Here is a 22,888-nt window from a genome sequence, read left to right as displayed (position 1 = left end):
ATTTCATTAAAAATTATAAAATGTGATTTTATGGTTTTAATTTTTAGATTGTCTCTCACAGTTGAATAAATAAAATTTAGAGATCTCTCCATTCTTTGTAGGTGGGAAAGCTTGCAAAAATGAGTGTATCAAATGCTTATTTTCCCCACTGTACATATACTGTACATTACACAGGCAAACACCACAATATAATACAATTCACATTACACAATATTTACAAAAGATACAAGACATTATTCCCATTACACTGACGCAATTGGTCTTCATGGGTAGCAACGCGACCGCAGCGGTCCACCACCATTACACATGCGCAGTGAAGCTTAGAAGTCAGATGAGTGGTAGCTATCAATTATCAGAATAGTTCATTGAAGGGGTCATTCAGGAATTTTGTAATTTTTTCTCATGGGGCTAAGAGCTTACAAACAAATAGGAAGGGAGTGTGGAAACCATAAGAAAAACGACCAATATTGGGTAATTTACACATAGAAATCTTTATTCACAAAAATATTACAATCATAAAAAACCTTAATAAATCAGGACAACAAAGGTACAAGGTGAAACAATGGTGGCGATCGCCCCAACAAGTCGCCACTATACAAAAATGACGTACGGACCGGAAGACACAGGCTACCACAAAGGACGCTTGTAGAAGTGTGACCTATGCTTGAATACACTGGCACATAAGATCTCTATGTACACTATGGGATGTCGGTGTCCATATTAACAAAAATATACCACAATGGGGTACTATCATCAGGCATTACAACAACATCGATGGCAATACAGCCGTATGTAGCCAGCAGCACCGCACTAAATGTGCATTAAAGCTGCCACATATGTGTGCTCCTCCCCCATGGTCGCATGAGACCGTACAACCCCCAGTAAAGCTGCCCGGTAAGTACCAGGGCTAACCGCCGCAAGTGCGGCTAAGAGTTACCTGTCACAGGTAAGCGTCAGGGGGCGTGACGAAGGAGCTTCCGCTCCGAAACGCGCGTCGGGCGCACGTGCGGTATCGGACCCGGCTATCTTCTAGTGCCCCCCTGTGACAGGTAACTCTTAGCCGCACTTGCGGCGGTTAGCCCTGGTACTTACCGGGCAGCTTTACTGGGGGTTGTACAGTCTCATGCGACCATGGGGGAGGAGCACACATATGTGGCAGCTTTAATGCACATTTAGTGCGGTGCTGCTGGCTACATACGGCTGTATTGCCATCGATGTTGTTGTAATGCCTGATGATAGTACCCCATTGTGGTATATTTTTGGTAATATGGACACCGACATCCCATAGTGTACATAGAGATCTTATGTGCCAGTGTATTCAAGCATAGGTCACACTTCTACAAGCGTCCTTTGTGGTAGCCTGTGTCTTCCGGTCCGTACGTCATTTTTGTATAGTGGCGACTTGTTGGGGCGATCGCCACCATTGTTTCACCTTGTACCTTTGTTGTCCTGAGTTTATTAAGGTTTTTTATGATTGTAATATTTTTGTGAATAAAGATTTCTATGTGTAAATTACCCAATATTGGTCGTTTTTCTTGTGGTTTCCACACTCCCTTCCTATTTAGTTGTATACGACTGGGTTATGATTATATCCATCATACGGCAACATATATATATATATTCATATAGACTATCGTAATGTTGCTATCTAATACCTTTATTATTCGAGCTTACAAACAAGTAGTTGTCAGGGTCCTATCATTTATCTATGTACATGTATTATTTCCTGAAACAACAGGAATTAACCCCGTTAAGGGCCAGCCAATTTTTCATTTTTGTGCTTTTATTTTTTCCTCCCCTTATTCCAAGAGCCATAACTTTTTTACTTTTCCGTCAATATAGCTGTCTGTGGGCTTGTTTTTTGAGCGACATGTTGTACTTTTGAATGACACCAAATATTTTATCATGTAACGTAATGGAAAGTGGGAAAAAAATTCAAGTGTGGCAAAATAGCAAAATAATTGCAATTCAGACAGGTAGTTGCTAATTACCTGCTTTTTCTGCCTAGCACAGATCTCTGCTGATAAAGGGTGGTCACAGTCACAGACCACTCCTGCCAGTGATTCTGTGGCTACCGCTTGATGTCACGTTGACAGAGCAGCGGCTTCTCTTCCGTCCTGCTCTGTTGACAGAGCATGATGGCCAACATCATGCCTAACTGTGGGGAGCTGGCTGTAACTCAACATGACGTCAGCAGTCATGTCCTGTTTACAGAGTAAGGCTGCCGTCACACTAGCAGTATTTGGTCAGTATTTTACATCAGTATTTGTAAGCCAAAACCAGGAGTGGAACAAATAGAGGAAAAGTATAATAGAAACATATGCACCACTTCTGCATTTATCACCCACTCCTGGTTTTGGCTTACAAATACTGATGTAAAATACTGACCAAATACTGATAGTGTGACGGCAGCCTAAGCCGGAAGATGGGCTGCTTTATTGATGTGGAGCAGCTGCATCACTAGCAGTGTTTACTGCTGGTTAACCCCCCAGTGTCCCATGTGAAAATTACGATAGATGCAGTACAGACCAAAAGTTTGGACACACCTTCTCATTTAAAGATTTTTCTGTATTTTCAAGACGATGAAAATTTTACATTCACACGTGCAGGCATCAAAACTATGAATTAACACATGTGGAATTCTGTAGAATGTAAGCCCGCAAGGGCAGGGTCCTCGCCCCTCTGTATCAGTCCGTCATTGTTAGTTTGTTTACTGTATGTGATATTTGTAACTTGTATGTAACCCCTTCTCATGTACAGCACCATGGAATCAATGGTGCTATATAAATAAATAATAATAATAAATAATTATATACTGAACAAAAAAGTGTGAAACAACTGAAAATATGTCTTCTATTCTAGGTTCTTCAAATTAGCCACCTTTTGCTTTGATGACTGCTTTGCACACTCTTGGCGTTCTCTTGATGAGCTTCAAGAGGTAGTCACCGGGAATGGTCTTCCAACAATTTTGAAGGAGTTTCCAGAGATGCTTAGCACTTGTTGGCCCTTTTGCCTTCACTCTGCGGTCCATTTCACCCCAAACCATCTCGATTGGGTTCAGGTCTGATGACTGTGGAAGCCAGGTCATTTGGCGTAGCACCCCATCACTCTCCTTCTTGGTCAAATAACCCTTACAAAGCCTGGAGGTGTGTTTGGGGTCATTGTCCTGTTGAAAAAATGACGGTCCAACTAAACGCAAACCGGATGGAATAGCATGCCACTGCAAGATGCTGTGGTAGCCATGCTGGTTCAGTATGCCTTCAATTTTGAATAAATCCCCAACAGTGTAACCAGCAAATCACCCCCATCACACCTCCTCCTCCATGCTTCACGGTGGGAACCAGGCATGTAGAGTCCATCTGTTCACCTTTCCTGCGTTGCACAAAGACACGGTGGTTGGAACCAAAGATCTCAAATTTGGACTCATCAGACCAAAGCATAGATTTCCACTGGTCTAATGTCCAATCCTTGTGTTCTTTAGCCCAAACAAGTCTCTTCTGCTTGTTTCCTGTCCTTAGCAGTGGTTTCCTAGCAGCTACAGTATTTTACCATGAAGGCCTGCTGCACAAAGTCTCCTCTTAACAGTTGTTGTAGAGATGTGTCTGCTGCTAGAACTCTGTGTGGCATTGACCTGGTCTCTAATCTGAGCTGCTGTTAACCTGCATTTTCTGAGGCTGGTGACTGGGATAAACTTATCCTCAGAAGCAGAGGTGACTCTTGGTCTTCCTTTCCTGGGGCGGTCCTCATGTGAGCCAGTTTCTTTGTAGCGCTTGATGGTTTTTGCCACTGCGCTTGGGGACACTTTCAAAGTTTTCCCAATTTTTCGGACTGACTGACCTTCATTTCTTAAAGTAATGATAGTCACTCATTTTTCTTTACTTAGAATTTGTATTATGGCAAGAAAAAGCAGCTAACAGTCTATTCAGTAGGACTATCAGCTGTGTATCCACCAGACTTCTGCACAACACAACTGATGGTCCCAACCCCATTTATAAGGCAAGAAATCCCACTTATTAAACCTGACTGGGCACACCTGTGAAGTGAAAACCATTTCCGCTGAATACATCTTGAAGCTCATCAAGAGAATACCAAGAGTGTGCAAAGCAGTCATCAAAGCAAAAGGTGGCTACTTTGAAGAACCTAGAATATAAGACATAATTTCAGTTGTTTCACACTTTTTTTGTTAAGTATATAATTCCACATGTGTTAATTCATAGTTTTGATGCCTTCAGTGTGAATGTACAATTTTCATAGTCATGAAAATACAGAAAAATCTTTAAATGAGAAGGTGTGTCCAAACTTTTCGTCTGTACTGTAGATAATTATTAGTGTTGAGCATTCCGATACCGCAAGTATCGGGTATCGGCAGATACTTGCGGTATCGGAATTCCGATACCGAGTTCCGATACTTTTGTGGTACCGGGAATCGGTATCGGATCCATATTAATGTGTAAAATAAAGAATTAAAATAAAAAATATTGATATACTTACCTCTCCGGAGGCCCCTGGACATCACGCTGGTAACTGGCAGCCTTCTTTGCTTAAAATGAGCGCGTTTAGAGCCTTCCATGACGTCACGGCTTCTGATTGGTCGCGTGCCGCTCATGTGACCGCGACCAATCACAAGCCGCGACGTCATTCTCAGGCCCTAAACTACTCATTCTAGGAATTAGAAAAGGTAACATCCTCACCTGTGACCTGTTTGTTTGCAATCACTGTGTGTGCATAAAAGCTGAGTGAGTTTCTGGACAGACAGACAGACTCTTGCATAGAATAGCTTCACCCAACAGGTAACCATGAGTGGAGAAAAAGTTTTGGTGTTATCATTCATATTCTCTGAAAAAAGACCAAGAAGGCAAAAATTCTGCCGAGGTATGTAAACTTTTGAGAACAACTGTACATCTGTCTCTAAATGGTGCAGTGTTCCATTGAATACCATCTTGTCGAAGTTTTCACTGCTAGAAGAATTGCTTTTAGGGAAAAACAACTCCACGCCAACGGAGGTAATGTGCCTACGCCACTGAGCGTTTTAACTCTTGGGTCTTTATGTGATAGGGTAATTTAACCCCTTGATCCCCTATTAAGTTGCACTTGCACCTTACGAATCACTAATCTCACTTCTGTGAGCATTGTTACCCTACTCGGCCATAATTTTACTTAGGCCTTTTACAACCCTAATCAAACTCATATAGGTACAGATACATTAACCGTAGGGGGGATCTTTTTCACCCCCTTCTTACCCCCTTTTCCCACCGTGGATTTACACTTTTTTTCTGTATACCTATATGTTCCTTTTTTCACACAAGCCCATAGCGCCATTTATCCGTAGGCTGGTCCGTATACAGTTTGCACAGTGTCTTCGCAACTTCTTATCTCTCTGTTTTATACAATGTGTTGATTTTAATAATTGATTGAAATAAAACGTTTGTATTTTAAGGCTATAGCTTTTTTTCGCTTTTTCGAATGAACAGAGAAATATAGCACAGCCAAGTAGCGTATAACACAGCCCACGTAGTATATAACACAGCCTGCGTATTATATAAGGGCAGCACGGTGGCGCAGTGGTTAGCATTACAGCCTTGCAGCGCTGGGGTCCTGGGTTCTAATCCCACCCAGGACAACATCTGCAAAGAGTTTGTATGTTCTCTCCGTGTTTGCGTGGGTTTCCTCCGGGCACTCCGGTTTCCTCCCACATTCCAAAGACATACTGATAGGAATTCTAGATTGTGAGCCCAATCGGGGACAGTGATGATAATGTGTGCAAACTGTAAAGCGCTGCGGAATATGTTAGCGCTATATAAAAATAAAGATTATTATTATTATATAGCACAGCCACGTAGTGTATAGCACAGCCACATAGTATATTGCCCAGCCACGTAGTATATTGCCCAGCCACGTAGTATATTACCCAGCCACGTAGTATATTACCCAGCCACGTAGTATATTGCCCAGCCACATAGTATATAGCACAGACACATAGTATATAGCCCAGACACATAGTATATTGCCCAGCCACGTAATATATTGCACAGCCACGTGGTATATAGCACAGCCACATAGTATATAGCACAGAGACATAGTATATAACACTGCCCAAGCAGTATATAACCCAGGCCACGTAGTATAGAGCACAGCAATGTAGTATATTGCCCAGCCACGTAATATATACCACAGCCCACGCAGTATCTAACAGCCCACGTAGTATATAGCAATGTGGGCACCATATCCCTGTTAAAAAAGAATTAAAATAAAATATAGTTATATGCTCACCCTCCGTCGGCCCCCCGGATCTAGCCCAGGCATTTACCGATGCTCCTCGCGACACTCCGGTCCCAAGAGTGCATTGCGGTCTCGTGAGATGATGACTTAGTGGTCTCGCGAGACCGCTGCGTCATCATCTCGCGAGACCGCAATGCATGGACCGGTCACCGGAGCGTCGCGAGGAGCGGGAAAGGCTTGGGCTGGATCTGGGGGGCCGACGGAGGGTGAATATGTAATGATTTTTTATTTTTTTAAAATTATTTTTAACATTAGATCTTTTTGCGGCCTATGCAGTATCAATAGTAAAAAGTTGGTCACACAGGGTTAATAGCAGCATTAACAGAGTGCATTACACCACGGCATAACGCAATCCGTTAACGCTGCCATTAACCCTGTGTGAGCGCTGACTGGAGGGGAGTATGGAGCGGGCTCTAAAGGCAGGAGAGTAGTGAGCGGCCATTTTGCCGCCTTACTGTGCCCGTCGCTGATTAGTCGTGGCCGTTTTGCCGCGACCAATCAGCGACTTGGGATTTCCGTGACAGACAGAAAGAAAGACGGAAGTGATCCTTAAACAATTATATAGTAGACTAGATGGTGGCCCAATTCTAACGCATCGGGTATTCTAGAATATGTATGTAGTTTATTTATGAAGTTTTCAGAATAATGCAATTTATACACAGGATTCGGCCGGCCGCGACCGATTAGCGAAGCGTGGTTCAAATTCCGCGCCAATTCGCGGGCGGACTGCGCCTGTCGCTGATTGGTCACGCCCGGCCGCGAACAATCAGTGAAGCCAGGGTCGTCTCCAGGTTTTTGAGGGCCCCGGGCGAAAGAGTCTCAGTGGGCCCCCCTCTTTAACACCTACCACGATTCATGATGCACAGATACAGCAGAGAAATATAGCACAGCCAAGTAGCAAATAACACAGCCCACATAACATATAGCACAGCCCACGCAGTATATAACACAGCCCACGTAGTATATAGCACAGCCACATAGTATATTGCCCAGCCACGTAGTATATTGCCGAGCCCACGGAGTATATTGCCCAGCCACGTAGTATATTGCCGAGCCCACGTAGTAAATAGCACAGACATGTAGTATATTGCCCAGCCACGTAGTATATTGCCCAGCCACGTAGTATATTGCCCAGCCACGTAGTATATAGCAGACACGTAGTATATAGCACAGACACGTAGTATATTGCCCAGCCACGTAATATATTGCACAGCCACGTAATATATTGCACAGCCACGCAGTATATAGCACAGCCACGTAGTATATAGCACAGCCACGTAGTATATTGCCCAGCCACGTAATATATTGCACAGCCACGTAATATATTGCACAGCCACGCAGTATATAGCACAGCCACGTAGTATATAGCACAGCCACGTAGTATATAGGACAGAGACATAGTATATAACACTGCCCATACAGTATATAACACAGGCCACGTAGTATAGAGCACAGCAATGTAGTATATTGCCCAGCCAATATATATGACAGCCGCGTAATATATACCACAGCCACTTAGTATATAGCACAGCCCATATTGTGTATAGCACAGAGATGTAGTATATAACACAGCCCACGCAGTATATAGCAATGTGGGCACCATATCCCTGTTACCCCAGCATCAATAGTAAAAAGTTGGTCAGACAGGGTTAATAGCAGCGTTAACAAAGTGCGTTACACCGCGGCATAACGCGGTCCGTTAACGCTGCCATTAACCCTGTATGAGCGCTGACTGGAGTGGAGTATGGAGGGGACACTGACGGCAGGGGAGTAGGGAGCGGCCATTTCGCTGATTGGTCGTGGCTGTTTCAGCGACTTGGGATTTCCGTGACAGACAGACAGACAGAAAGACAGAAACAGATGGAAGTGCCCCTTAGACGATTGTATATATAGATGGACGAAATGAATTTATACTGAAAAGTTGTACAATATTTTAAAACAGTTTGTGCGGGATTTAGTAAAAAAATGAAAATGCTCAAATGTTGGCATCTACAGTATGTTGTATGCGCAATACTTTGTGACTACTTGTCTTCTTCTGAAGTCAGTTTTCTAAAAAAGTGGGCAGAGCTCTGCAGGGGCGATTCCCAGTAGCAATGACCCGCGTCAGGGGGCGTTTGCAGCATTTACAGGACCAAGAAACAGAGACTAGCAGAGATTGAACAGCACCTCATGTAATATTCTTGTGGTGAGGACCCTCCACCCTACCAAGGTTAAAGCGCTGCCCACCTTTTGTAAGCAATATAATTGTATGTAACCCACACATGAAGCAGAAAGAGGTTTCCGTTGTTGCTGTCTGGTGCAGGATCCCTACTCAAAGGCTTAACACCACCAGAGCCAATTGCACTTTGGTATGGAGAAAAGACACCTTGTGGATGCTGTTGGATACCTAGATAACACATCATTTCAGAGCAGATGAAAGATTCACTGAAGTGACGACTGTGCAGTACAATATTATCCTTTGTGTGGAGTTTCAGTAACGCGATTCAGGGAGTAGTTTCCCTTCATCGGACAATACAACAGTCAGCACCCAGAAGGTGTTGATTTTCCATCCCATAGTACATTAATACTACTGGGTAAAGATGTGAACAGGAGCTGCAAAGGACTGGTGAAGAAGCAAGTCTTAACATATTTTATACATATTCATAAGGTTCCTTCGGTTAAGATGCTGTGGGAATCCCTATTTCTGACCACATATCAATGTCATTTTTTACATCATAAAATCTCTTTAATGTCTGCGTAGATGGGCTGTAAGAACATCAGACAGAGTCTATGGTGGTGATTATCTCCGGAGATAGCAAAGAATTTATTTAAAAAATCAACCTAGTCTTGAAAAGTTAAAATCTACAATAAATCGCTGGTAGACTCCTCAAATAGCAACATAATGTGCATGGTTTCTTTACTGTGTAGATAGCAATGTCCATAAATATAAGAAAGCTGTCCATTTCTTTGGTGTTTAGAATTAATATTATTGTATGCTTACAGGATGAACAGATTGAAAGAGAGAGAACATCGCATAGCATTGATGGAGGCTGCTGTGCCCTTGTGACTATCTACTTGATGGGCAAGCTATATGTAGCCAATGCTGGCGACAGCAGGTATTACTATGCTTTATGAATAAGTATGTCACATGGTAAGCAGTACTATTGCCACATATTGCAAACTGTCCTGATTTCAGCATGTTTTCACTGACCACATGGTTTCGAACTGTTGAGCAATAACCATTATAAAGCATATATTTGATATCATAAAACAAACTGTTCTAAATGCAGTTTTCATGGACAACTATCTTAGGGTTCATGCAGACGTCTGTGTAATTTGGTCTGATCTCTGACCACAGTGCATTGAGTGACCGTGAGTCTCCCAACCGGAGCGTGACAGCTTTATTGTATGAGGCTGTCACTCAAGTCGGGAGACCTGCAGCCAGCCCGTACATTGCAATCAGAGTTTCAACCTAGATCCTAGACATATGTATGAGACCTAAATCACAAAAATCCTATTTCCACTGATTAACTTACAAAATTCTTACATCATTACACTAATCTTCTTGTCAGCTCAGGAGAAAGTGTTAACGGGGACAGGGCCGCTAATATCACTTTGTCATGCTGATTGAATTATAAGAGCAGATTAGTTGCTTTAAAAGGGGGCTAGTGCTTGAAATCATTGTCTTCTCTTAACAATGGTTACCTCAAGGAAATACGTGAAGTCAAACACTAATTTTCATCAAAAGGGCTTTACAGGTAAGGACATTGCTGTTTGTAAGATTGTCCCTAAATCTACCATTTATTGGATCATCAAGAATTTCAAAGCGAACGTTCAATTGCTGTGAAGAAAGCTTCAGGGTGCCCAAGAAATTCCAACGAGTTCTAAAACCATTTCTTCAGGTACCGTTACACTAAGCAACGCTGCAGCGATATAGACAACGAGCCGATCACTGCAGCGTCGCTGTTTAGGTCGCTGTAGCGACGTCAAACACGGCAACAGCTGAACGATGCAGGAGCGATCCAGTGACGTACTTATCGTTCTCGACGGTTGTTAGCTCCATGTTAAAACATTGCTGGCATCGTTGCTTTTGCTGTCAAACATGACGAATCACGCCGACCTGACGACCAAATAAAGTTCGGGACTTCTAGCTACGACCAGCGATGTCACAGCGGGATCCTGATTGCTGCTGCGTGTCAAACACAACGAGATCACTATCCAGGACGCTGCAACGTCACGGATCGTTGTCGTTCTCGTTGTAAAGTTGCTCAGTGTGACGGTACCTTTACAGAGGATTCAGCTATGGGATTGGCTCATCATCAATGCATAACTTGTTCAGGAATTACAGCAGGTAGGCGTCACTGCATCTGCACACGCAGTTAGACACAGGTGTTTTGAGGTTGGCATGGTGTCAAGAATAGCAGCAAAAAAGCCACTTCTCTCAGAGAAAAACTCAAGTACTGACTCAGCATGAGCGTTATTACCAGTGAAGCATCCTAAGACAATTCATTTGTGGGGCTACTGTTCATCCTATAGAGTGGGCTCACTGACAGTTTTGCCTAAGAACACGGCCTTGAATAAAGACTGATATCTAAACTTCATCCAAGAGTAACTTCTCCAAACGATCTAGGAGTAATTTGATGATGAACAATTCTTTTCCAGCATGTTGGAGCACCACGTCACACGGCAAATGTAATAACTAAGAAGCTCAGTGAACAAAACATTTAAGTTTTGGGTTAATGGCCAGGAAACTCCCCAGATCTCAATTCCATTGAAAACCTATAGTCAATTCACAAAAAGTAGGTGGACGAACAAAAATACAGAAATTGCGATAAACGGCAAGAATTAATTAGGTAAGAATAGGTTGGATGAACATAGAGAAAAGCGGAGGGCACCACTAGATATATGTCTAAATAATTACATGCTGGGGCTCACCAAGGACTTGAAAAGCTACAATTAGACCAGAAAGAAAAAAAAAAAAAAGATCATGTCCATAAAAATGGGAGCACCTCAGACAGATAAATAAAATGCAAAGTTTTTATTATATATCAACAAGATAATATACCACACACAAAAAACATAGAATATAAAAACATTTAAAAGTGCAAAGTGCAACAGACAAAAAGAAAAACACAGCAGTCATATCCTAATATAGGGAAAATGACAACCCACAACCCTATCTTCTCCTAAGATAACAAGGATATATATATGTACACAAACGTGGTAACCCAAAGAACAATTCCGCGATCACATATACTATATAGATAAACAATAGGAAATTCTCAACCTCAGAAGGGACAATGCAGTGCATACAAGCGCATGTCGCTACTTGATATCACAGTACCATATAGACCTACAAAAACAACCAAAATGTAATGCTCACCGGCACGTGCAATCCCATGCCTGGGCAGTTGTTGAAACAAGGCTCCTAGCACCTAGGTAAAGAGCATGCTGGACACAATGGTCACATACATGTCAAAATTAAACAGGAGCCCACACTGCAAAAAGATCCATAGGCATATGAGAGACTGGATCGTATGCAGGTAACAGAGGGAGAAACATGGGAGAGAAGAAAAGCTGATTTTTCCCTGAGGAAGCCGCCACAGCTGCGGCGATACGCGTGGGTTGCACCCCACAGCCCATTTTCTTCTCTCCCATGTTTCTCCCTCTGTTACCTGCATACGATCCGGTCTCTCATATGCCTATGGATCTTTTTGCAGTGTGGGCTCCTGTTTAATTTTGACATGTATGTGACCATTGTGTCCAGCATGCCATTTACCTAGGTGCTAGGAGCCTTGTTTCAACAACTGCCCAGGCATGGGATTGCACGTGCCGGTGAGCATTACATTTTGGTTGTTTTTGTAGGTCTATATGGTACTGTGATATCAAGTAGCGACATGCGCTTGTATGCACTGCATTGTCCCTTCTGAGGTTGAGAATTTCCTATTGTTTATCTATATAGTATATGTGATCGCGGAATTGTTCTTTGGGTTACCACGTTTGTGTACATATATACAGTGGGGCAAAAAAGTATTTAGTCAGTCAGCAATAGTGCAAGTTCCACCACTTAAAAAGATGAGAGGCGTCTGTAATTTACATCATAGGTAGACCTCAACTATGGGAGACAAACTGAGAAAAAAAAATCCAGAAAATCACATTGTCTGTTTTTTTAACAATTTATTTGCATATTATGGTGGAAAATAAGTATTTGGTCAGAAACAAACAATCAAGATTTCTGGCTCTCACAGACCTGTAACTTCTTCTTTAAGAGTCTCCTCTTTCCTCCACTCATTACCTGTAGTAATGGCACCTGTTTAAACTTGTTATCAGTATAAAAAGACACCTGTGCACACCCTCAAACAGTCTGACTCCAAACTCCACTATGGTGAAGACCAAAGAGCTGTCAAAGGACACCAGAAACAAAATTGTAGCCCTGCACCAGGCTGGGAAGACTGAATCTGCAATAGCCAACCAGCTTGGAGTGAAGAAATCAACAGTGGGAGCAATAATTAGAAAATGGAAGACATACAAGACCACTAATAATCTCCCTCGATCTGGGGCTCCACGCAAAATCCCACCCCGTGGGGTTAGAATGATCACAAGAACGGTGAGCAAAAATTCCAGAACCACGCGGGGGGACCTAGTGAATGAACTGCAGAGAGCTGGGACCAATGTAACAAGGCCTACCATAAGTAACACACTACGCCACCATGGACTCAGATCCTGCAGTGCCAGACGTGTCCCACTGCTTAAGCCAGTACATGTCCGGGCCCGTCTGAAGTTTGCTAGAGAGCATTTGGATGATCCAGAGGAGTTTTGGGAGAATGTCCTATGGTCTGATGAAGCCAAACTGGAACTGTTTGGTAGAAACACAACTTGTCGTGTTTGGAGGAAAAAGAATACTGAGTTGCATCCATCAAACACCATACCTACTGTAAAGCATGGTGGTGGAAACATCATGCTTTGGGGCTGTTTCTCTGCAAAGGGGCCAGGACGACTGATCCGGGTACATGAAAGAATGAATGGGGCCATGTATCGTGAGATTTTGAGTGCAAACCTCCTTCCATCAGCAAGGGCATTGAAGATGAAACGTGGCTGGGTCTTTCAACATGACAATGATCCAAAGCACACCGCCAGGGCAACGAAGGAGTGGCTTCGTAAGAAGCATTTCAAGGTCCTGGAGTGGCCTAGCCAGTCTCCAGATCTCAACCCTATAGAAAACCTTTGGAGGGAGTTGAAAGTCCGTGTTGTCAAGCGAAAAGCCAAAAACATCACTGCTCTAGAGGAGATCTGCATGGAGGAATGGGCCAACATACCAACAACAGTGTGTGGCAACCTTGTGAAGACTTACAGAAAACGTTTGACCTCTGTCATTGCCAAGGATATATTACAAAGTATTGAGATGAAATTTTGTTTCTGACCAAATACTTATTTTCCACCATAATATGCAAATAAATTGTTAAAAAAACAGACAATGTGATTTTCTGGATTTTTTTTTCTCAGTTTGTCTCCCATAGTTGAGGTCTACCTATGATGTAAATTACAGACGCCTCTCATCTTTTTAAGTGGTGGAACTTGCACTATTGCTGACTGACTAAATACTTTTTTGCCCCACTGTATATCCTTGTTATCTTGGGAGAAGATAGGGTTGTGGGTTGTCATTTTCCCTATATTAGGATATGACTGCTGTGTTTTTCTTTTTGTCTGTTGCACTTTTAAATGTTTTTATATTCTATGTTTTTTGTGTGTGGTATATTATCTTGTTGATATATAATAAAAACTTTGCATTTTATTTATCTGTCTGAGGTGCTCCCATTTTTATGGACATGATCTTTTTTTTTTTTTCTTTCTGGTCTAATAGTAAGAATAGGTTGCTATCAGTCAGAATTTGGGCCAGAAGCTCCTATCCAGCACATCAGGGTGAAGGGCAAAGAAGTTTTGAAAAATAAAAGGCCAACACTGTAAATATTGAGTCTTCGCATAAACTTGATGTATTTGACAATAAAAGTATAAAACCGTATGAAATGCTTATAATTGTTGTGGAGACACGAGGGTCAGTTGGTGCTTTCTCGTCAGCTTGCCTGGCTGTCTTTAGATAGACCGCAAGGACCAGGGCTCAACCCACTGTGCCTGTTCTTCCCCATGGGCTAAATACTACTCTGACAACACAGGGTGAGGGTAGCATGGGGTGGCAATACTTTATTGAACCACCAATAGACTATAACATATAGTACAGTTCCAGCAAGTACACAAGATGGTGCAAATGACAGAGTTTCACCCTTATGCTAGCTCGCCGGGAATTAAAACATCTGGGACTTCAGGGCTTCCATCGCCAACTACCCCAACAAGTGGCAACCCAATTTTGGCTGGCACCCACAGAGAGGAGGTAGCGGCAAGCTTAGGAGGCTGACAGAGCCCATTGAGGTATGTGGCCAGGTGACCTGATTGTCCCAACCTGGATTCTCTAAACGTCTCCGTGGGTTCAGTGATGGACAGTGAATCAAATCTGTATTCCTCCGGTTGGTGCCATGGTTCCCTAGCTGCTGTTCTGTAAAATCTCTCTGTAGATCTAGATGGGTCCCTTTTTATACCAATAGCTGTCCTTCAATGTTTGCAGAAGAACAAGCTGCATGGACTGATACAATGGGTAATCAACATATTAACAAATATTGATTGTTCAATGATCCTGCACCTTTGTCCCTAAGGATAGCAGAACCATAAGCTGTAGGGGCTGATAGAATAATGCAATAGGTATTCAGCAGCCATTGAACTAATCAGCAATCATAAATTCTACTTACAGGAGTCAACATTTAGACTCATATGAACAATAGCTTATGTCCCTGGGCCTACTGAATATACGACTGCCATAATTAAGAATAAACGCAGTGTCATAACATTTGTACTTCATTAACCACAGAACATTAACTAAAAGATCAGAAAACACCACTCCAGCGTTTTTTATTTTATTTCAGTTTTAGAGTGGTACAACTAATCTAAGTTTCCCACCCTATTATACTCACCCACCGTCTTCAGCTCTTCTCGGTGCCACTCCGGTCCAGAGCTAATATTGTGAGCGCAACTACTAACTGACCAGAAATCAGAGGTGACGGTCACAAGCTCTCAATACAAGTCTATGAGAGTCCCGTTCTGGCTCTTGTAGACTTACATTGCGTTGTGACGTTCAGATCACCCAACAAACATTGCAGCACAAACAACCGCAACCAATCAGCGAGCATCCCGGACCAACTTCTTACTATTGATGCTGCCTATGCAGCATCAATAGTAAAAAGATATAATGTTAAAAATAATAAAAAAAAACGCAAGAAACATTATATTCTCACCTTCCGAAGTCCGCTGTAGCCTTTTCCGCTCCTCGCGCTCCACTACATGATCACGGGTTATTGCCGCTAGGCATTACTGGGAGCGGAGCGGAGCGTGGAGCATCGGTAAAGGCCTCAGCTGGATCCGGGGCCGACGGAAGGTGAGTATATAACTATCTTTTATTTTAAATGTTTTTTTTTAACAGGGATATGGTGCCCACATTGCTATATACTACGTGGGCTGTGTTATATACTGCATGGCCTGTGTTATATACTACGTGGGCTGTGCTACATACTACGTGGGCTGTGTTATATACTACGTGGCTATGCTATGTACTACGTGGGCTGTGTTATATACTACGTGGGCTGTGCTATATACTACGTGGCTGTGTTATATACTGCGTGGGCTGTGTTATATGCTACGTGGCTATGCTATATACTACGTGGCTGTGCATTCTAGAATACCCGATGCGTTTATATATATACGGTATATCAGAAGAAAAAATATGGCACTCACCCCTAGAAATGCTGTGAGGAAGTCCTTTATTTGCTACAAACAGCAATCAGGTACACATGGAGAGGCGGCAGGACGTGAACAGGAGAGGGTGCGGGGAACCGGTAAGGACTACGGCCGTTTCGCGCAAAGCGCTTCAGCGGGTCCAGGACCATGTGTACCTGATTGCTGTTTGTAGCAAATAAAGGACTTCATCACAGCATTTCTAGGGGTGAGTGCCATATTTTTTCTTCTGATATACCGTCAGTGAAGCCTTTGGTCCTCTGTGGATTGTTCTGTGAGCACCACCCTGAGCTGTTTTCTCTGGATAGTGTTGCAGCCACCGCTGCTCATCCACACACCTGTGAAAAGTTGTGGTTCTAGTGCCGCACGGCTACCATTCTTTGGTTTGGTTCTGGTTACTAATATATATATATATACACACACACACACACACACACACACACACACACACACATTTTATGGTATGCTCAGATGCTTCAGAGTATCCAACTTACTGGACAAAAATCTGTGAATTTCTGGACATTTTGCTTATTTTTTTTAATCCATTACATGGTCATTATGATGGCAACAGCGGAAAAACTCTGCCATGTTTGAACTCTATGTGATATGCCTTCTCTTTTTATTTTTACTACCGTATGTATTTACAGGGCCATAATCGTCCGACAGGGGAAAACCATTGAGATGTCACATGAGTTTACTCCAGAAACAGAAAGGCAGAGGCTCCAGTTGCTAGTAAGAACACAATGCTCTCATTTACTCGTCATATTAATATCTCATCACTAACGACATCCGGCCTTTACATAAATAGTTCCTATGTGTATACATTTTTTGTTCCTCTGACTATATTTTCTGATGTATTTGTGACTGGAACGATGAGGATATTTCCAAGAATATAATTGCAAGATGTTCTTCTCACTATTAGAAACCTACTCCTGCATTTCTGAAACAGAAAACCACAACATCCAGACAAGTCAGATGCTGAAAATAGTCATATGAGCCTGTTTCATATTGAGTCAAGTTTAGGAACTTGTGACTTTCACAGTCTTCCTGTGGTCAGATTCCCAGCATGCCCTGTTAAGACTGTGTCCACATGTTAACTTTTACATACTGTCACAAATGAACATCACTCACGTTTTCACTGCTGTTATGTGAGGTTTTTACAGCATAGTGGGAAAGTTTTAGAAGTTGATTAAAAGATACTTACAGATAGGATAGCTGCCCAAAACTAAGTTGCAATTCCATTTTTGTGTGTGGGCGGTTCCTCTTCAGCATCCTGCCAGGACAATAGGTGCTGGAACCTTTTCCTATTTTCTAGAATGTGTTGCTCCTGTCCAATGAGTTTCCTTCCCTGAAGTGAAAGCTTACATCTGTTTTATGGCTGTATGCACTTTGACAAACAGGAAAGAAGCTTCCACATTTCTTGTTAATTTGTCTCATTGTTTCTGCTGCTCTAGATGGATTACACTTGACAGCAGGCAGTCAAGATAGTTAGACTAAAGGCGACTTTAGAACGATAACGATAGCGATCCGTGACGTTGCAGCGTCCTGGATAGCGATATCGTTGTGTTTGACACACAGCAGTGATCAGGATCCTGCTGTGACATCGTTGGTTGGAGCTAGAAGGCCAGCACTTTATTTCGTCGCTGGATCACCCGCTGTCATCGCTGAATCAGCGTGTGTGATGCCGATCCAGCGATGTCTTCACTGGTAACCAGGGTAAACATCGGGTTACTAAGCGCAGGGCCGCGCTTAGTAACCCGATATTTACCCTGGTTACCATTGTAAATGTAAAAAAAAACAAACACTACATACTTACATTCCGGTGTCTGTCGCGTCCCCCAGCGTTCTGCTTCCCTGCACTGTGTCAGCGCCGGCTGTCCGTAAAGCAGAGCACAGCGGTGACGTCACCGCTCTGCTTTACGGCCGGCGCTTACACAGTGCAGGGAAGTGGACGCCGGGGGACACGACAGACATCGGAATGTAAGTATGTAGTGTTTGGTTTTTTTTACATTTACACTGGTAACCAGGGTAAACATCGGGTTACTAAGCGCAGCCCTGCGCTTAGTAACCCCATGTTTACCCTGGTTACCCGGGGACTTCGGCATCGTTGGTCGCTGGAGAGCTGTCTGTGTGACAGCTCTCCAGCGACCACACAACGACTAAACAGCGATGCTGCAGCGATCGGCATCGTTGTCTATATCGCTGCAGCGTCGCTTAATGTGACGGTACCTTTATACAACCTAGTGACTTGCATGTTGTTATTTTTCAAGGTTAAGGCAACATACCTTGTTAAAAAAAGTAATCTGTCCTGTTTAGCACATTAGCTAAGAAATTAGATCAAGTGATCTCTATTTAAGTGTAAGATAGTGGTGTCACCCAGAGCATCAAATTAAGATATCAATTCTCATCTAATAGAGACCTGTTGAAAAAAAAGCAGAAACAGCGAAAACATGGGACACTAGAGGGAACGCATCACTTTTCCTTTGATATTTCCATTGCAATGCATTCAAATACCTGACTCCCCAAAAGCAAGATATTTAAAAGAAAATCGATCAAGCAATTCCACGAATATTGGGCAGCATAGTATACAGCCAGGCTACATCATTGCAAACATCTGTTTTACTATGAAATGCTACACCATTTCAGAAAAAACATAGTTGAAAGCAGGATACGGATATGGGACAACTATACAGACTAGTCATGGGGGTGAGTCTTGTCAGCTTCTCTAAACCCTGCCCAGCTAGATGGACAGGTCTCTCCTTATACACACACAGGAAAAGATTTGTCATCCTAGCATTGTCAGGCAAGGAGAAGTCAACGGGAAGCCATGACTAGTCCTGATCAGTCCCCTCATTCCATGCTCCTGCTTTCAACTATGTTTTCTCTGAAACAGTTTGTTTCAAAGTAAAAACAAAGATATTTGATATGATGGAGCATGTCTTTGATTTATGTTACCTGTAATTCGGGCAGCATGAGGCACCTTAGTGGTTCCCATTAACCTTCCCTTAATACAAGCAGGCCTTTCTATGAAATGTCCCTGAAAAGCTTGTTTTGGGACACGTTTGCAGGTTTGTCTTGAAAAGCTTCTTTTAGGAGAAAAGTCTCAAAACTGGCAGGTGCCGAGAGCTCTCCTCTACAATGCCAGCAGTAATGGTCCTCAGCAGGCTGGAGCACGTCCCAACAACCTACCGAACGGGAAGTAGCATGGATAGTCCTACTAGTGACCTTCACGGGATGGCATGACTTTTCAAACCATCAACACTTCTTCAGGATTTTATAGTCATATCTGCTAGGCAATGTGCACACGTTCAAGGTTTTTTCGCGATAAAAATGCTATAAAAACTCATAAAAAACGCATACATATGCATCCTATCATTTAGAATGCATTCTGCAATTTTTGTGCACATGATGCGTTTTTTTCCGCGAAAAAAACGCATCACGGTAAAAAAAAGCAGCGTGTTCATTAATTTTGCTGATTTTTTGCGTTGTTACTGCTATTTAATGCATTGGTAAAAAACGCAAAAAAAATGCATGCAGATTTCTGGCAGAAATTTCCGTTTTTTGTCAGGAACTTTCTGCAAGAAATCCTGAACATGTGCACATACCCTTACAGGGATCATAATACAAGACTGCATGATCAGATTACTGTTTTCATGAATAATGACCAATTTATCAGAAATCAAATTTAAGCAATTTATACTTTCTTTAATTGTGAATTATCTTCCAGGCGTCTCTGAAGCCAGAACTGTTGGGTAATGAGTTTACTTGCCTTGAGTTTCCACGAAGGATTCAGCAGAAAGAACTGAAGAAAAGAATGTTGTATCGTGACCACACTATGACAGGCTGGTAATATAACCTGTGCTTGATGATAGGATAAAGTGAATTAAGCGGTAGGAGTTGGCGCATGAATGTATCTTGGAAATGTAATATGGCACAATAGCTAAAAGGGGACCGGGAATCAAAGGGGACCAAATCAGTCAAAGCAAAGCTTCATTTGTGTCTATCACTGTTGCATGCTGTAATGCTATGGATGACCTTCGTACAATCAGGAATCAAACTCTGGTATCTGCTGAAGGTTGTAGTTACTGTTACCAACCCAAATGAATTTAAAAAATATATTTATTTTCAATTAATTTCCTGTATCTCCATTGCATCCAACGGAACAAATGAATCCTGTAATCATGTGTCACGCCCATATGCTACTTTATGTAGGTACAGTCATGGCCAAAAGTATTGACACCCCTGCAATTCTGTCAGATAATACTTATTTTCTTCGTGAAAATGATTGCAAACACAAATTCTTTGTTATTATTATCTTCATTTAATTTGTCTTAAATGAAAAAACACAAAAAGAATTGTCCTAAAGCCAAATTGGATATAATTCCACACCAAACATAAAAAGGGGGTGGACAAAAGTATTGGCACTGTTCGAAAAATCATGTGATGCTTCTCTAATTTGTGTAATTAACAGCACCTGTAACTTACCTGTGGCACCTAACAGGTGTTGGCAACAACTAAATCACCCTTGCAGCCAGTTGACATGGATTAAAGTTGACTCAACCTCTGTCCTGTGTCCTTGTGTGTACCACATTGAGCATGGAGAAAAGAAAGAAGACCAAAGAACTGCCTGAGGACTTGAGAAACCAAATTGTGAGGAAGCATGAGCAATCTCAAGGCTACAAGTCCATCTCCAAAGACCTGAATGTTCCTGTGTCTACCGTGCGCAGTGTCATCAAGAAGTTTAGACCCCATGGCACTATGGCTAACCTCCCTAGATGTGGACGGAAAAGAAAAATTGACAAGAGATTTCAACGCAAGATTGTGCAGATGTTGGATAAAGAACCTCGACTAATATCCAAACAAGTTCAAGCTGCCCTGCAGTCCGAGGGTACAACAGTATCAACCCGTACTATCCGTCGGCATCTGAATGGGTAGGGCCCAGTGTGAGAAAGCTGGGTCTCCCTCAGAGGTCATGGGTCTTCCAGCAGGACAATGACCCAAAACAAACTTCAAAAAGCACTAGAAAATGGTTTGAGAGAAAGCACTGGCGACTTCTAAGGTGGCCAGCAATGAGTCCAGACCTGAATCCCATAGAACATCTGTGGAGAGCTCTATGATGTACAATAACAAATTGTATTGTGGTACCGTGTTAGCCAGAAAAATCGATGTGAATACTTTTCTGCCCAATGATGACAGAAGTATTCTAGGAGTGACACCTTTATTGGCTAACCAGAAAATAATATGTTTGCAAGCTTTCAGAGCACAGTGGCTCCTTCTTCAGGCAAGATTACAAAAAGTTTTTTGTAATCTTGCCTGAAGAAGGAGCCACTGTCCTCTGAAAGCTTGCAAATATATTATTTTCTGGTTAGCCAATAAAGGTATCACTCCTAGAATACTTCTGTCATCATTGGGCAGAAAAGTATTCACATCGTGGAGATCTAAAAATTGCAGTTTGGAGAAGGCACCCTTCAAATATCAGGGACCTGGAGCAGTTTGCCAAAGAAGAATGGTCTAAAATTCCAGCAGAGCTTTGTAAGAAACTCATTGATGGTTACCGGAAGCGGTTGGTCGCAGTTATTTTGGCTAAAGGTTGTGCAACTAAGTATTAGGCTGAGGGTGCCAATACTTTTGTCTGGCCCATTTTTGGAGTTTTGTGTGAAATGATCAATTTTTTGCTTCATTCTCTTTTGTGTTTTTTCATTTAACCCCTTCATGACCTTGGGATTTTTCATTTTTCCGTGTTCGTTTTTCACTCCCCTCCTTCCCAGAGCCATAACTTTTTTATTTTTCCGTCAATTTGGCCATGTGAGGGCTTATTTTTTGCGGGACGAGTTGTACTTTTGAACGACATCATTGGTTTTAGCATGTCGTGTACTAGAAAACGGGAAAAAAAATTCCAAGTGCGGTGAAATTGCAAAAAAAGTGCAATCCCACACTTGTTTTTTGTTTGGCTTTTTTGCTAGGTTCACTAAATGCTAAAAATGACCTGCCATTATGATTCTCCAGGTCAGTATGAGTTCATAGACACCTAACATGACTAGGTTATTTTTTATCTAAGTGGTGAAAAAAATTTCCAAACTTTGCTAAAAAAAAAAAATTGCGCCATTTTCCGATACGCATAGCGTCTCCATTTTTCGTGATCTGGGGTCGGTTGAAGGCTTATTTTTTGCGTGCCAAGATGACGTTTTTAATGATAGCATTTTGGTGCAGATACGTTCTTTTGATCGCCCGTTATTGCATTTTAATGCAATGTCGTGGCGACCTAAAAAACGTAATTCTGGCGTTTCAAATTTTTTTCTCGCTACGCCGTTTAGCGATCAGGTTAATGCTTTTTTTTAATTGATAGATTGGGCGATTCTGAGCACGGCGATACCAAATATGTGTAGATTTGATTTTTTTTTTATTGATTTATTTTGATTGGAGAGAAAGGGGGGTGATTTAAACTTTTATATTTTTTTTTATTTTTTTCACTTTTTTTAACCTTTTTTTTTACTTTACTTTTGCCATGCTTCAATAGCCTCCATGGGAGGCTAGAAGCAGGCACAACTCGATCGCCTCTGCTACATACCAGCAATCTGCTGATCGCTGCTATGTAGCAGAAATGGAGGTGTGCTGTGAGCACCGACCACAGGGTGGCGCTCACAGCCACCGGTGATCAGTAATCATAGAGGTCTCTAGGACCTCTATGGTTACCATCCTGATGCATCGCCGACCCCCGATCATGTGACGGGGGTCGGCGATGACGTCATTTCCGGCCGCCCGGCCGGAAGCGGTAGTTAAATGCCGCTGTCTG

At 42.4% G+C, this 22,888-nt stretch overlaps 1 protein-coding gene across 1 annotated transcript in view; it reads left to right on the top strand.

The window, feature by feature from the left end:
• Window positions 1-22,888, top strand: part of PPM1J (protein phosphatase, Mg2+/Mn2+ dependent 1J) — an 88,391-nt gene that overhangs the window by 38,069 nt on the left and 27,434 nt on the right. Inside the window, exons 4-6 of the mRNA XM_069761743.1 lie at window positions 9,262-9,374; window positions 16,743-16,827; window positions 19,823-19,941. Of these exons, the coding sequence (XP_069617844.1) occupies window positions 9,262-9,374; window positions 16,743-16,827; window positions 19,823-19,941 (317 nt within the window). The remainder of the gene's footprint in view (window positions 1-9,261; window positions 9,375-16,742; window positions 16,828-19,822; window positions 19,942-22,888) is intronic.

The sequence above is a fragment of the Ranitomeya imitator genome, chromosome 3, assembly GCF_032444005.1.
Source record: "Ranitomeya imitator isolate aRanImi1 chromosome 3, aRanImi1.pri, whole genome shotgun sequence".
NCBI classification, from domain to species: domain Eukaryota; kingdom Metazoa; phylum Chordata; class Amphibia; order Anura; family Dendrobatidae; genus Ranitomeya; species Ranitomeya imitator.
Note: the sequence above shows the minus strand (reverse complement) of the source record. Positions and strands in the feature narration are given on the sequence as shown.